At 41.8% G+C, this 15,880-nt stretch overlaps 1 protein-coding gene across 4 annotated transcripts in view; it reads right to left on the reverse strand.

Annotated features, from left to right (window-relative positions):
• RASGRF2 (Ras protein specific guanine nucleotide releasing factor 2) overlaps nt 1-15,880 on the reverse strand; it is a 246,104-nt gene that overhangs the window by 100,499 nt on the left and 129,725 nt on the right. For 3 of the 4 annotated variants that reach the window (XM_043464746.1, XM_043464748.1, XM_043464749.1), the window contains 4 exons: nt 11,036-11,284; nt 10,059-10,447; nt 2,810-2,938; nt 140-229 (listed from right to left, as the gene is read on the reverse strand). In XM_043464746.1, coding sequence (XP_043320681.1) covers nt 140-229; nt 2,810-2,938; nt 10,059-10,447; nt 11,036-11,284 — 857 coding nt within the window. The remainder of the gene's footprint in view (nt 1-139; nt 230-2,809; nt 2,939-10,058; nt 10,448-11,035; nt 11,285-15,880) is intronic. The other variant, XM_043464747.1, reaches the window with a different exon arrangement.

Consider the following 15,880-nt stretch of genomic DNA (forward strand, 5'->3'; position numbering starts at 1 on the left):
GGGGCTGGGAATCTGCATTTTTAAGAAGCTGCCCAGTGTATTATCAAGATGCTGGCAGGCAAGGACCACTGATTTCCCCCAAATTGCCAGAGGTCTGGGCAATTAATTGCCAAGCGCTCAACAGCTCGCCCCTACTCACCGGGTGGACTCCCGTGTCCTGCTGCAGCCGTAGCAATTGCAAAAGCAGAGGCCGGGGAAACAGAGCAGTGGGAGTTGTCAGCCGTCTGTCCTGGTTATTTTAAAAGAATAGAAATGGCATGGTGAGGCAGATGCATAATATTACATAATGAAAATTCTCATTTTCATTTCTGCACTGAATGAAGGGTTGGGTCAAATACCCTGTGTTGTCCTTATTAATAGGCAAATAACAAGATTCTATATCAGCAAGTTCATTCTAGTTATAGACCCAAGAGAATGAAAACATACGTCTATACAAAAACTTACACACAAACATTCACAGCAGTATTATTCATAACAGCCAAAAAGTAAAAACAGCCAAATCTCCACCAACTGATGAAATGATAAACCATATCAAAAATTCCCATGTGAGGGAATATGATGTAGTCACAAAAGGCACGAGGTAGTCATACATACTACAACATGAATGTACCTTGAAAGCATCACACTAAGTGAAAGTTGGTCACAAAAAATCATGTATTACATGATCCCATTTATACAAAATGTCCACAATAGGTAAATACATAGAGACAAAAAGTAAATTAGTGGTTTCCAGGTGTGTGGGGGGATGAGAATGGGAAGTGACCACTGATGTGTACAGGATTTCTCTAGCAGGGGTGATGAAAATATCTGGATTGAGACAGTGGTTACGGTTACTCAGCCTTGTGAATATATAAAACCACTGAACTGCACACTTTAAAAGGGTGAATCTTATGGTATGTGAATTTTATCTCATTATAAAAAACATTTTTAAAAAATATTCTACATGTTACAGATAAAACTTTCTTCTCAAAGCACCCTTAGAAAGGGGGATGGGCTCTCATACTGAAGGACGCATTGAACACCTTTTGGTAGCTCCTCTCGCTTCTCAGATATTTACACATAGCATTTGATAATGTTGATGCCAACCTCACTCTTTTCCTCACTCAGGCTTTTAGTGAAGATAGTTCACTTTTTCTGTGGCTTTTCTGTGATTCTGTGGCTTTATTAGTTTGCCTCTAAAGTCATACAGTCATGCTTAAAATAAATAAAAGGGGAAGCAAAGAGCTGCTTAATGTGCCTAAGCACAAAAGCACAAAACCGCTCTACCCTCTCCTTCGGTGTAGCCTGAAAACATTTGTGGAACAAGGTGGGCAAGGAGACAGATGAACAGGCAAAATTTCAGCTACACAGTGAGAAAATGTGGGCTGCTGCCACTATTTGGAGGCTCCATACATCATCACAGACTGTGGTTTCCTTCCTGCATCTCTGGGATTTGGTTGGATCAGGAAAGAAACAAAGGACTTAATTAATCCACAAACAGGGTGAGGATTTTCAGATAATGCCTATATAAATTTAAAGAATTTTAAATGAATATAAACATATGAAAATAGACCATAAAGCAGAGCTCTAATGATAGTAACCAAGTGGAAAGCATTTAAATAACTCTTGCCTTGGTAAAGTTTTGCTTCCATATAGTTTGACTCCAAACTCTTCCAGGTTATAATGAACTCAAGGGAGTCTGTCTGACAGGGCAATGGTCACAGAAGTTGCCAAGGTCTGGACTGATCAAGGCTCTAAGAATAGTAAAGAGATTTGGCCAATCCCACAGTAGTCTTATAACAAGGCAGGGAAGTCTAACTTGTCACATCGGGTTTCCAGAAGTACCCAAATGTCAGGGTGACCCATGACTGATCAGGAGCCCAAAATCAGTCCCAGTCCCAAAAGGCTAATATCCATCAGGGCAATTCTGCTGACAGTGGTCCACCCAGGCTAGCTGCTCTTGGAGCTGATGGCAACAACAGCTTCTGCTGTGTTGCTGAGGCTACAAATGAAATGACCATTTGGAGCCACGCACTCTGTCTTCTGCTAAACTGCCTTACTTGAATAGAAGTATGAAAGTCAGAAAACAGCTACATTTACTTAGGTTACTTGGGGTGAATCTGCTTTCACAAATGAATAATTTTCCCTTCCAACTTGAAATAATTGTCTTGAGAAAAAAGGAGACTTTTCAAAAACAACTGTTATCTGGAGTTATATTTATTTGAGCAATGGGGAGATAAAAGATTTCTATCTTTTGCTCTGATGGTTTTCCCTTCAATTAGAAATGGTATATTTTAAAACAAATTATGGGATAATATTTTATAATTTTCATAATAGAAAATATACCAGATTCTGCCACTAACAATAATGAAGACTAGAGTCCCAGGCAACTGGACATTACTTTAGCTGAATTATTGTTCTTAACAAGGTCACTCCACAGTTTTGTGTCCCAGATGAACCTATCTAATACAGACTACACTGGGAGGTCATCAGAGTAAGGTCATCAGAGTAAGGTCATCAGAGTCTGGGAACATTTTGGCAAAACCAGCACTGACATTCAATCAACTGACAACCAAGAATCAGATTCAGGTTACTGCATACAAAATGCCATGCAATGATGGTGGTCAGGTAAATACTGGTTATATTAGTGACATTTTCTCTAATCATTTATGTTCCACTACTTGCTCCCATGGTAACATTTGCTTCCAATTAATTTTCACAACTGAGACTGAAAAATATTTGGGAACTGAAATGGTAAAGTAAACAAAAGATTCAGGAGCCAGAATCAGCTCCCACCCGCGTGTTTCTGAGTCCCTTTCTGAGGGCTCACCTCCAGGCTGGCGGTAGCGGAGGTGCCGAGGAGTTGAGGGCGACCTGCAAGGTGAGAGTTCTGTAGCATCGGCTGCGGGGGAGCTGTCCACACCTGCTCGGTCCACGGGCGCAGACTCGAGGACTGCTGCTTTAAAACATCACACATTTTAACAACCAGGTTATGAATTCAAGAGCATCTTGTTGTTATCATGCATGGAAACACAAAAGTTCCTTATGGATAATAAGCATTTCATACTAGTCTGTATTTTTAAAGGACTTTATCATGATATTGAAGAACCAACTCATTGGAAAAGACCCTGATGCTGGGAAAGATTGAAGGTGGGAGGAGAAGGGAATGACAGAGGATGAGATAGTTGGATGGCATCATCAAAGTGATGGACATGAGTTTGAGTAGGCTCTGGGAGTTGTTGACAGACATGGAAGCCTGGCGTGCTGCAGTCCATGGGGTCGCAAAGAGTCGGACACAACTGAGAGACTGAACTGAACTGATCATGATATTGAGCCACTCCTCCTGGCAGAATGCTGATGATACACAACATGTGGTTAGTGGCTACAGCACTGAACAACATTTTTCCATCCTTCCAGAAAGTTCTAATGCCCTAGAGCTACAATAAGCAGCAGGCAAGTGAAAATTTTTACAATGAAAGTTGAGAGGTTTTAAGATAATTTGAGTCTCTTCACTGCAGGTAACATCCCATGAGTAAAAGAAACATCATTTCAGGGTCAGATTCAAGCTATTACCACATCCCTTGCACTAACTTGTTAACCAGGTAAAATTACAACGTCATGTGTGTTATTTTAAGGAAAAGCACTACAAAAATTTCATAAACTTCTAACAACTCTTTGATTTCTTTTTCCTTGGGTTTTGCATCAACTGATAAAAACTGTATCACCTCCACTAATTTTCCATTATCTATGTCAGCAGAATTATTCTCAACTCCTTTTACCATTCCATTCAAGATTTCACTCAACAAACTCGACAAAATTCCTAATGATTTCACATAAAGCCATTTTTACACTTGTATGTGATTCACTGCTTTAGAAATATGGCCCAAATTCAGCTCTTCTGAAATACAAAGGGGCCAGGGAAGGGAAATGGTTAGAATCTTTCCTTGAATGACATAATTACAGTCAAGCTGGCAATGATGCAGGATGGAGACAAAAAAAATCAGTGCTTAGCTGTTAGTTTTATTATTTTCTAAATAACTCCCTCAAAATTCAGTAATAGAAGGCATCTGCTCTGCAAGAGCAAGCAGAATATCAAATGTGTGTCCTCAGTCTGATTCAACCATTCATTCCTCTGAGGCAAACGAGCAAATCATTTAGTCAGCAATTACACTGAACCAAAAAACTTCCCAGTGCGAGAGCTGGACAGGGCTCGGAAAGTCTACTGAAAAGACAGAAAAGCACAGAGTAACACTGTAAGCAAACGGGCACCTACAGAGAGGAAAAATCACACCAGCACGGTGGGGGGAAAGAAGCGTTTCCTTCTGGCAGGTTCACTTTCAATCAATCCCTGCAAACAGCTCTGCCTGCAGAACGAGTGGGCAGATGTGGGCTCAAAACAAATGCTAAAATTGGGAGCACTTTCAACCCACAGGCAGGCAATTTTCAAACTAGGAACAAAGAAACAGACACTAGTGATGTGGGTCGAGAATGCTTAGACTGTGTTGCACAGCCAGGGCCCAAGAGAATGCTGATGGACTAAGAGACCTGAACACCATGAGCAGATCCCCGTGGTTCTCCTCCTTCTCTGCTGTCGGTTATATTTTGTTGATATCCCACCACTGGGTGGAATCTGAATGTGTGCTGGGCTGAGATTTGTGCTTTTTAGAAGAATTCAAGATAGCAGAAGCTGGGGCCTTCCTGGAAGGAAGAAAGAAGAGCACTAATGGATGTAGAGTGAGCCTGGAACACAATTGGGGATTGGTGGGGGTGAAACTAACTGCATTACTCTTCCCTTACAAGTTCACTCAGATGAGGGGTAGTTCCTGTTTCTCTTTTTTCCCTTCATGTCATTTGAAGTTCTCTTGCCAGGAAAGATGGCAAGGCTAGCATTATAACTGCAATGACAATAAAATTGGACAAAGGTTACTAGCATTTTTCAAAGAGGGCACCCTGCAACTGTCTAGCTAGACAGCAGTGAGAGGATCCATGGCCTCACTATAGACTCAACAGTGAAGCTGATCTTGTGCAATGAGGTTTGGAAAATTGCATCCTGAGGTGAACAGCAGAAAATGTATAAACTCTAGGCACAGACTTCTTATTCAAGTTTGCCAACTGTTTTAAGTGTCAACATTATGCAAAGCACACGCAAACATCTTTCAAATTAAAGACAGATCATTGTCTCCATTTACTTTGCCAACTGAAATTTTCAAGATTAAACAGCAGAGTTAACACAGCAGCACTCTTGGCTTCTACAGACATTATGCGCGCGCGCGCACACACACACACACACACACACACACACACACACACACACACACTGATCTTGTCAGGCTGATGCTGAAGTAAAGTGTTCATCTATGACTTTCCTGGAAATATTCATGATCAGTACTGCCTATACACCAATGCAAAAGAAAAGGAAAAATTAAATCTATAGTTCCTTCATTTCACCCTTCAGAAAAATGCCCAAGAGCTACCTAGACCTCAGTATTATTTCTAAGCTTTCTATTCACAGTGTTTCCTTTATGAGGATCCACAGGATAAATTATTCTCAAGTCCCAGGAACAAGAAAAGATGTGCCTGCCGACCAGTCTATTCTTAGTTTTCTGTATGAATCATGTAATTGATTACACTCAGAACCAAAATCAGAATGACTTCAGGAACTGGAGAGAACCACACAGTATTTGTTTGTTCACTAACCATACCCTTCGCCTCATACAATTTTTTTCCATTGCCTGTTTCTTTATCTATTTTATTTTTAATCTAGTGTACCATGTGCCTCTTTGAGTTACATCTTAAATACTTTCAAGAACAATCTGGGAAGTAAATACATTAAAAATCATCAGAAGACAGCTACCTGAAAGGGAAAAGAATCAAGATGCAAAGAAGTGGCCAGAAACAAAGTATTTAAGAGAATGATGGGCCTTCCCAGATGGCACTAGTGGTAAAGAACCTGCCTGCCAATGCAGGAAATGTAAGAGACACAGGTTTGATCACTGGGTGCGGAAGATCCCCTGGAGGAGGGCACAGCAGCCCATTCCAGTTTTCTTGCCTGGAGAATCCCAAGGACAGAGGAGCCTGATGGGCTATAATACACAGGGTTACAAAGAGTTGGACACAACTGAAGTGACTTAGCACACATGCAAGAGAAGGATTGTTGGGGGGGCAATTACAGTAGAAATGAGAGATAAAGGGGGATGTGTCAGTGGGTAGTCATGATTATGACACGCCGGACACTGGGCAGAGGACCAGACATCTCTGGAGCTGAGGTAGGTTCTCAGGGGCTAACAAGTGCCATGGCCATGCGTGGACACAGTCCTGAACACTGCCACCTCCACAGCGATACAAGCTCTGCATTTAACCCTGACTCGAGAACCACAAAATCCTATTTCTACCCCACAAGCCATGTGAATAAACTGACTCCTGAAACTCTAACTGCAAGTCACTTGTTTGGGGGAAATCCAGTGGAGATACGGAAGAATTAAGCCCTCAACTTTGGTTTTTCTCTAATGTGAGGAAGATCCTACTACTTCTGTCTTGCCTTTATCCATGGGCCCTTTCCATCTGCTGGGCCCAGGTCAGAAATAACCTGACCTGCCACATAACAAGGTCTCCAGGTGCCACTAGCTGCGCCCACAATGTTCCCACCTCTGGCAGTCTGTTAGCGTCTTGCCCTGGGAGCTTGATTAGGTCCTTTCTCATTTATCTTGGCTCCCCAGTTCTAAACTTTTTCCACCTCATTACTCTTGGGGAAAAGCCACTGATTCCTGCCAGTGATCACACTTCTATGTGAGACAGTAGGCCAAACAGATGTTATGATGTGGCATTGGACCATCACATGCACTCTGGGCTTGGGCTTGGAAGACCATAACTAGGGAACTTGGTGACCACTGTGGAACAATCCATGTGTAAGTAAAAGTCTAAGAATTAATTATTATGCGTAAGGGACAACTTGACTGAGGGCCTTTAGAACTGTAACACGTACTTAGTATATAATGTAAAAAGGAATAGATTTTTCCTTTGCTTCTCTATTAAAGAAAAAAGTTACTGTCTATACTATCAGGCCGTAGCCAAGTTAAAATGCAATCTCTAGAAAATTGCAAAAAAGGAGAAAGATTCTTACTGTGCTCCCATTAGAAGGCCACTATCAAAAGAACAGAAAAGACTAAGGGTTGGCAAGGATGCAGAGAAACTGGAACTCCGTACTCTGTTGATGGGAATGGTAAATGGTGTAGGCACTATCAAAAACAAAAATTTCCTTAAAAAATTAAAAACAGAATTACCATATGATCTAGCAATCTCACTTCTGGGTATATATGTAAAAGAATTGAAAGCAGGGTCTTGGAGAGAATCTGCATACACACGCACACTGCAGTATTACTCGCAATAGCCAAGAGAGGCAAACAACCCAAAAGTCCATCAAGAAAGGAATGGATAAAGAAAATATGGAATACACATACAAAGGAATACTATTCAGCTTTAAAAAAGGAGAAAATCCTGGCACATGTTACAACAAAGATGAACCTTGAGGACATTATGCTACATGAAAAAGCTGGTTTTACTTACATGCAATATAAAAAGTAATCAAATTCATAGAAACAAAAATAAGGTGGTGGCTGCCAAGGGCTGGGGGGAGGGAGAAATGGGGAGTTGTCCAATGGGTATATAGTTTCAGTTTTGCAAGATGAAAAAGTTCTGTGTATTGCACAATAATGTGAATATATTGATACTTAACACTACTGATCTATAAACTTAATGGCTAAGATGGCCAAAAAGAAGGAGGAGGAGAGAGGGGAGGACTTTTTAGGAGAGTTTTAAATAGTTTCTAGATACTAGAAAGCAGGAAGACTAGTAACAGGGTCTCCTCTGCAGAGCTTCACATGGTGTCCAAACTGGACAAAAGCTGTCCTTTCACAAGCAGTGGCCACTCCTGCTCTTGGAAATGGCTTTCACCACTGGCGGTTACCACCAGCCCTTTGCTTATAGGTGCTCTTTGCCCACGAGTTTGCCTATTTCCTCCATGCAGCCCATTTGTCCATTCTTCTTGGCTCACGTCAATGACACCTGCAGATTCTGCTCAACCAAACATGATCTCCCCTGCTTTTCGCCTTCCTGAGCACTCCATTTCTATATCTTGCACCACCTGTGTTTGTCTACCTTCTCCAAGGGGCAAGGGCACCATCTTATTTACCACTGTGGATCCTATAGCATAGCAACGTGCAGAGAAAGAGGTCACAATGACTCCTGAACAACCTTACCCTGTTCTGATCCCAGCCTCAGGGGCATTCCAAACAGTCGTGGAGCCACCGATGTCTGACACTGAGATACTATTCCTAAAGCTCTCCTAACTCAAAATGACATGAACATCCAGACTAACCTCCAGATTCCTCCTCTCTCATTTAATACAATCCAATAACAGAGGAGAAAGAACTTTCTACATTCTGGGAAGTTCCTGTACTTCCTAGGCCGCTCTGATCCAGAGAGGAGACTTGAACTAAGCCTCCCAAAATCACTCCCTCCACGGAGACTCCCAAGCACTGGTCTGGATCAAACCCCAGATGCACTTGTCAGCTTATGCACTGCCTCACTATTCCCAAGAAAAATCCATCGTGATTCTGCTGCAGCTTGTTGTTCTAATGACTTTTTAATTATCTTTCCCCTTTCATCCTCCTTAGTTGCTAATGTGTCAACTTAAAGAATTTCTTGTTTAAAAGGGTGCTACTTTTGATCTTGACAACCACTCCAGTTAAAATTCCATGAAGCACTTCACTCAGAAAGCTGATTTAAATGATCTGAGCTAGAAACTGCAAAGAGGCTTCAAGCAGGTATAAAGCAGGCGTCTATGCTTCCATCTCAGTGATCCTCCTTAAAATTTGGACAATTTGCCTGACTTATTGCCCAATTTTTTATTATGTTATCAGCAAACAAATCAGTCACTGTGTAGTTTACAAAGAAGCTGTTTGGCTAATTTGGCTGTTAAATTCTGTTCATCACAGAAACACTGGATTATAAAAGAACAAGCCTAGGCTCATCTCCTCCAACCCTTACGCTGTATCAAGCTGAGGAGGGTACGGAGATGTGTCACAGCAATCCCTAATTAGTCCCCTGAGTGTTTTGCTTGATTTATTCATTTAACAAAAATTTACAATCTGTGAGGCAAAGGCCAACGCCCTGACAGTACAGAAGTGAACAAGACAGACAAGGTTGCTGATCTCATGAGCTTCTGTAGGAAAAGACTTCCCAGGCAGAAAAGACTGCCCAAGCAAGGGCATAAACAAGTGCCAAGGTCCTGAGGCAGTAATGACCCAGGAGTTTCTGAGACACAAAAAATAAATCAGTGTGACTGTAGCCAAGAAGATGAAGAAGCATGGCAGGAGCAGGGATTAGAGAGACAGCGTCCAAATCTCATAGGATCTGAAGGCCTTGGGAAGAAGACTGTACTTTTTTCTAAGTATGATGGGAAGTCTTTAGAGACTATAATCAGGAAACCAGATGATCTAATTCACATTTCTATAAACCGCTTTGGTTGTGTCATGGACAGCGAACACTGTCTCAGACTTTATTTTTTCCCTATACCTCTGTCATAATATGGAGTGTTGCCTTGGAAACTAAACTCAAGAAGTCATCTTAATGCTTCCAGGCTAGGTTGTCATCTTAGGCAAGGAAAGGCTGGAAGCAGTTACAGGTGGTTAAGGTGGACCCTGGAGGAGGAGAAGGCTCTGGGGCTCAAGGTCATGGATGAGGGTGCCTGCAACTTGCCTCTATGCCAAATATTGGGCTATGCTCTTTAGCCAACCAGCCTTAATCAAATTCCACTAAGAACCTTCCAGTGATAACCAACTAGATGACACCACCCTTCCATAGACAATTGACTACAATTGGCCTTTTACTACAGAAGTCAGCTAACCCTGCCCTCCTTCCACAAAGGCTGGAGACTTTCAGGACTTTCTAACTAGCCATTGCATTCACTCTACTTTCTATGCAAAAGTAGGAAAGTGGTAAAGAAAGGGAACTAGGGTTCCAGAAGGAATGGTGGGGAAACAGGGGGCCAGCAAACACAGGGTGTGGCAGCAGGATAATACCTCTCTGAATACTTCGTTTTAGCTTGTTACACAGATCCATGCGGGGGTTATCAACAGACTCCTCTACAGATCCCGGGCTTTGTTCTGGAGAAGAAAGGCCTCTGCTCAGATCCAACGGCACTTTACCAGTATGAGGCGGTGGGGACGCAGCTGGGCTGTGGGTGGTGGTGGGGCTGCTGGATGCCGAGGAGGTGGTCAGATCCAGCGCGCCTATCCTTGAGTTCAAGGGAGAAGTCAAGGACAGCTTTCTGGCCCTCACTGGGGAGGACGTCCTGGAGACAGCCAGTGGAGGTGGGGAAGAGAATTTGCGACACAAGCGTGGGGATTTGCCTTCCACCAAGTGTTCACCTCTGTTGTTCTGGCTGGTAGCAAAAAACAGTTCCAATGACCTAAAAGTAAGAGCAAAAGCTATTAACAGATTGTGGCCGAGTGAAAAATTCGTCTCCCGATGTCATTCAAGACATGCTCCCTACCTTAAAAGGCCATGCTATCATAGAACTTCTGTGGCTGGATTCCTTTATTTAAATGTTGGGTGTATACCATACACTTGCCAAAAGAACACACTTTTTAGGCTTTGTCTAACCCCTTGCTACTAAACTGTGTCCAAAGACAAGTAACACCGGCATTGGGCTCCACTCCAGATTTACTGAATCAGAGCCTGCAATTTAACAAGGCCCCCAGGTGATGCTTCCGCATATTAAAATGTGAAAAGCACAGTTGCTTTTTTTTTTTTAAAAAAAAAAAAAGAAAGGTAGAAAGAAAAGCTCCAAACAATAGCTTTATCTTGGCAAAGGCCACTTGGAAACTTAAACTGCTTCCCTTGGGAACTGTGACCTCCCCTCACTCTCTTCTACTGGGGGTTGGGGGGTCTGGTAAGCTCAAAGGCCAGTCAGGACCCTGCAGAGTGGGCTGTCCATCAACAGAGACCCAGGGACCAGGTGGGGCATACTTTCATCTCAGGCTAACCCCAGGCCTACCTGACGGGGATGGAGGTGAAAGGCCTCTTATATATGTCAGAAAGCTTCCCCAGCACCACGGCTGCCGTCGTGAAAATCCGATAGGTGTGCAGAAAGGTGTTGAGGAAATCAATGCTAAGAAAACGCAGGTCTGTCAGTCTCTCCAAGAGACGCTCCACACTGGCGTACCGGATCTGTGGCACTTTGCAGGAGTTGAGGGTTTTACTGAAGCAAATGTCAGTGTCGTCCTTGTGAAGCCGGGCGTCAGACCTACACACAAGGCAGGAAAGTCAGGACAAAACCAGAGCATAGCTGCCCCTCAGCCCCTGAGTATTTCAGGGTCTGTAAATGCACACTCATGTCCAGGCTTCCCCTGGCATTTGATAAAAGAGGTGCTAGGACATATCACATGCAACAAAGCAGGGCCACAAAAATATCAACCAAGCCATTATAATTTAGGAAGGTCAAAATTAATTGTGGAGACAGGAATCATTCATTCCACTCTGTGGATTCCTTCTCCAGGGGAGGAGAAATAATTTTCCCTCTACACTCCTGAGTTCTTAGCTGAGTCTCTGTGATAAAAGATGAACAAGAGAAAAATAAATGAGCTTATTAACATGCATACCTCACGTATCCCTGGGAGATAACCAGGAGAAAATGAGAAACTCAAAAAGCTGGCTTAGAACTCAGACTTAAATGCCATCTTAATAGGGAAGGGGCGGGCTGGTGTGTATAGGCTTCTCAGGGGAGAGTAAATGATTTTTAGGAAAGCTGAATGGACCCTTAGAATAGATGGAAGGTATCAGAATAAATGGAAGGTATCAGAATAGCTGGAAGGTTTGTGACAGTTAGCCTGGGTGTGATATTGACATCTAGTCTCTCCTGTGATAACTGTCAATCTTCCGTGGTTGGTGAAATTCCTGGGAAGATTTATGACAACTGAGTTCCTTTTTGAGAATCTGTCTTTAGGCAGATAAGAAGAGTTCAGAAAAACCCTTTCTGCATTTTCTGTTTTTCAAGTGTCTGTAGCTCAACATAATCAACATGCCCAAGTGGCCTGTGTTAGGGTGGCATACTCCACTTTCACATCTTTCTCTGGTTCAATCCTGTTTTATTAGGAAATTAACGTCAAAGTCCTATTTAGGAGGAGCAGGGCTTATACCCTCAAATCAGAATATCAGAAGTGTGATTAAAAAGTAAGGGTAACATTCTCCCCACAGAAGGGTGGGGAGGAGGGGAAGACCCAGACAGCACTGCTATTATCTGTGGTTATTTCTTTTTCTCACTTGTTATTTTGTACATCTGTGCTTCCCTACCCCCCCCCCCAATTTTTCTTGATTAAACTACTAGATATTATATTATTAGGTATTTTTTCCCTCTGGAAACAGCTCTTTGATCAGCTCTACTGTTTTTCTATATTTTAAGGTATTAATTTCCATTCTTAGTTATTTTATTCCTACATTTTCCTACAGTTGATTTTTGTCATTCTTTTTCTAACTCCTTAATCCATTTCATTCTTTTTGGCCGATTAATGCATCGAAGGCCGTCCATTATTCTGAGTACATTTTAAACCATCAATTGTGTAAAATGTTGTGTTTTCCTTATGTTTTCAATACCCTGCAGTGTTAAAAAGTGTCTTCTTAAAAAAATAATGGATGTAATATAGTCAGTGAACTCTTCTAAAGATACCCCTTGCACAGTCCCCGCCTGCCCACCTGCAACGCTGGGTTTCTCTCATTCTATAAAACCACCACCTGGCTGCTCCTCAACCTGTCACCCGGAGGCCCTTGTCCTGGAAGCCTGCAGCAGTCTTTCCAGGTGGACAGCAAACTCAGGGGAAGGTTCACACAGCAGCCCTCAGGATCCTTGGGTGTGCTCAGAGCCCTTAGCCCGTGGTGCACCTTTGTTAGAAAGGTCAAGAAGCCAGCACCGGGGCTAAGTTCATAAGATTTTGAAAAGCGTGGAAGCTGAGGCCCGAATTCAAGTGAGGCTCAAAGAAATGCACACCTTTGCGAGGACTGCCCGTAGCCTTCACATTCCCATCTGAGACCCCGTGTCTACCTTCACGGCAGCATCTCAGAAACAGGTGATCAATGAAGTGCTGGATTTTATCACTTGATTAAAGGGTACACTATGGGCCAGTGAGGTTCAGTGAGACAGCTGCCTGCTAAGAATCAGCTGGCTTGTTGTGAGTGTCCCTAATTAGCTCTTGCAGTACTTGGGAGGGATTTTAAATTATATATTTATTTTCTTTGGGATAAAAAGAAATCAACAGCTTCTTTAGCTTGCTCTTGGAAACATTCCACCCTAAAGTAAACTCAGTGCAGGGGGGAAGACTTCATCTGAGGGCCTGAAAGAGCATTTTAAATGAGTAGCTTACTTCTGATGAGGAACTAAGGGCAGCCTGTTCATTCTATTCACATCACTGATCTCGAAAATACAGAAGAGCATCGAGTAAGGTTCTTGAAAATAGAATGGCTCTTTCTTGTTCTTCATATGTAACCATCCACCAACTTTACTTTTCTGATTCTTAATCTCCCTCCCTTGTTAAAAGACTTCAGAAACTTCTTTAATTCAGTCAGTCTAGAGGATGGCTAATCAAGGTGATCACTTTTTCTCCCACCATTTTCCCATCTAAAATCTCCATTTTCTTAGAAATGGCATTTCTAAGTAATGCCATTAAGCTAGGAAAAATTTTTTCTTTTAACCTCTAAGTTGAGGTCAACTATTATGAAAACAAAGCAAGCCTCAGTCTAAATACATAAAGTATAAAACATCACTTAAAGGAATATAATCACCAAATAAATATCATGATTTTGTATTCTAATGGTAGTTTTGCACTTGGCATTTTCTGACAATAATTACTTTAATCAAATACTAGGAGGAAAAAATATATTGTAGCCAACATGAAATTAAAACTAATTACACCACTGCCTCTCAAAATTATGATTACAGTTTCATTTTAACTAAAGAAAAAAAATTAAATATTATGAAATTATTTAATTTTCTTTTATTACACTGAAAGAGATTTTACTTTATTTCCTAAGGGACCCTCAAGAAGATATAATGCGTTACTTAAGCCTCCTATGATAATAACAACTCCTTTTAGGTAAACATTTTAAAAAAACAATCTTGAAACATCAAACCCAAATCACCTATTGTAATTAGTAAGTTTTAAAAGTGAGTCCCTGCAAAGTAATGCCATTAAGATAGAATAAATTTTTTTCTTTTACCTCTGCAAAACGTCTTTTTTTTTTTTTTTTGCGTGTAGCCAGAGAGATGTGCCGGGAGGCAAGAACACAGAATTTAGGGAAGAACAGGACTATGGAGGAGACTATCAGAAGGAAAAGAGATTGCAAAATCATCTTTTTCTCTGATTGAAGAGAACCAGGCTCAGTGAGCCAGGGGAAAATGGAAGGAAGAAAGATACAAGATATATGAAACTCTGCCTTGGGAACACACCTCGTGGAGAATAGATGGGCATCCAAATATGTGTGACTTCATTAGGAAGTCCTTACAGCCTCGGATATAGGTTTCTATTCTCTAGCGAGTGGTTCCAGCTCATAACAGTGACCTCTCTGTCACCCCAAACGCATGGAAGTCTTGGTCTATCCAGGAGGCAGTTACAAATGAAACTGGAAATGGGCATTAGTCAAACTCCCAGCACAGAGGACAGAAGATGCATTGAGGTGCCAGTCATAACTGAGGCAGGCAGAAAACTAAAGTTTTTAACTGTATTAATTTTTAAAGTGAACAAAGTGTATGTAGAGTAGGCGTGCAGATGCCCTGAGGTTCAGGAGCTTATAAGTTGGCTACCAAGTCCAACTTACATATTCTCATTCTAGAGCAGACTGGAATTTCAAGGCTGTCTAACCTTCAAGAAAGTACTTTTAAAAAATGGATAAAAATACTATATATTATTTTGTGAAATATTCAAATAAGTCCCATCACTTCATGGCAAATAGATAATGGAAACAGTAAGAGACTTTATTTTTCTGAGCTCCAAACTCACTGCAGATGGTGACTGCAGGCATAAAATTAAAAGACGCTTGCTCCTTGGTGGAAAAGCTATGACCAATCTAGACAGCATATTAAAAAGCAGAGACATTACTTTGCCGCCAAAGGTCTGTATAGTCAAAGCTATGGTTTTTCCAGTAGTCATGTATGGATGTGAGGGTTGGACCACAGAGAAAGCTGAGCACTGAAGAATGGATGCTTTTGAACTGTGGTGTTGGAGAAGACTCTTGAGAGTCCCCTGGACTGCAAGGAGATCAAACTGGTCAATCCTAAAGAAAATCAACCCTGAATATTCATCAGAAGGACTGGTGCTGAAGCCAAAACTCCAATACTTTGGCCACCTGATGCAAAGAACTGACTCATTGGAAAAGACCCTGATTTTGGGAAAGATTGAAGGTGGGAGGGGAAGGGGACAACAGAGGATGAGATGGTTGGATGGCATCACTGACTTGATGGACACGAGTCTGAGCAAGCTCTGGGAGCTGGTGATGGACAGGGAGGCCTGGCGTGCTGCAGTCCACGGGGTTGCAAAAAGTCAGACACAACTGAGCGACTGAACTGAAATGTACTGAACTCTGGCAGAAATAAGAAAACTAGCCTGGTGATGTGAACTTAAAAATTAAGTCATAATTTGAAATCTTTGGCTTAATATTCCATACTTGGTTTTAATTTTATTATCATACATTTTAAACTGATCTTTCCTTTTTACCTACCTTTAAAAAAAATACACTTATTTATTTATTTATTGTTGGCTTCATTGTGTCTTGGTTGCAGCACATAAAATTTTCATTGCAGCACACAGGTGCTCTCTAGTTGTGGTGTGTGGAATTAATTGCCCCATGGCATGTG

Source organism: Cervus canadensis, chromosome 4, assembly GCF_019320065.1.
Source record: "Cervus canadensis isolate Bull #8, Minnesota chromosome 4, ASM1932006v1, whole genome shotgun sequence".
Taxonomy (NCBI): Eukaryota; Metazoa; Chordata; class Mammalia; order Artiodactyla; family Cervidae; genus Cervus; species Cervus canadensis.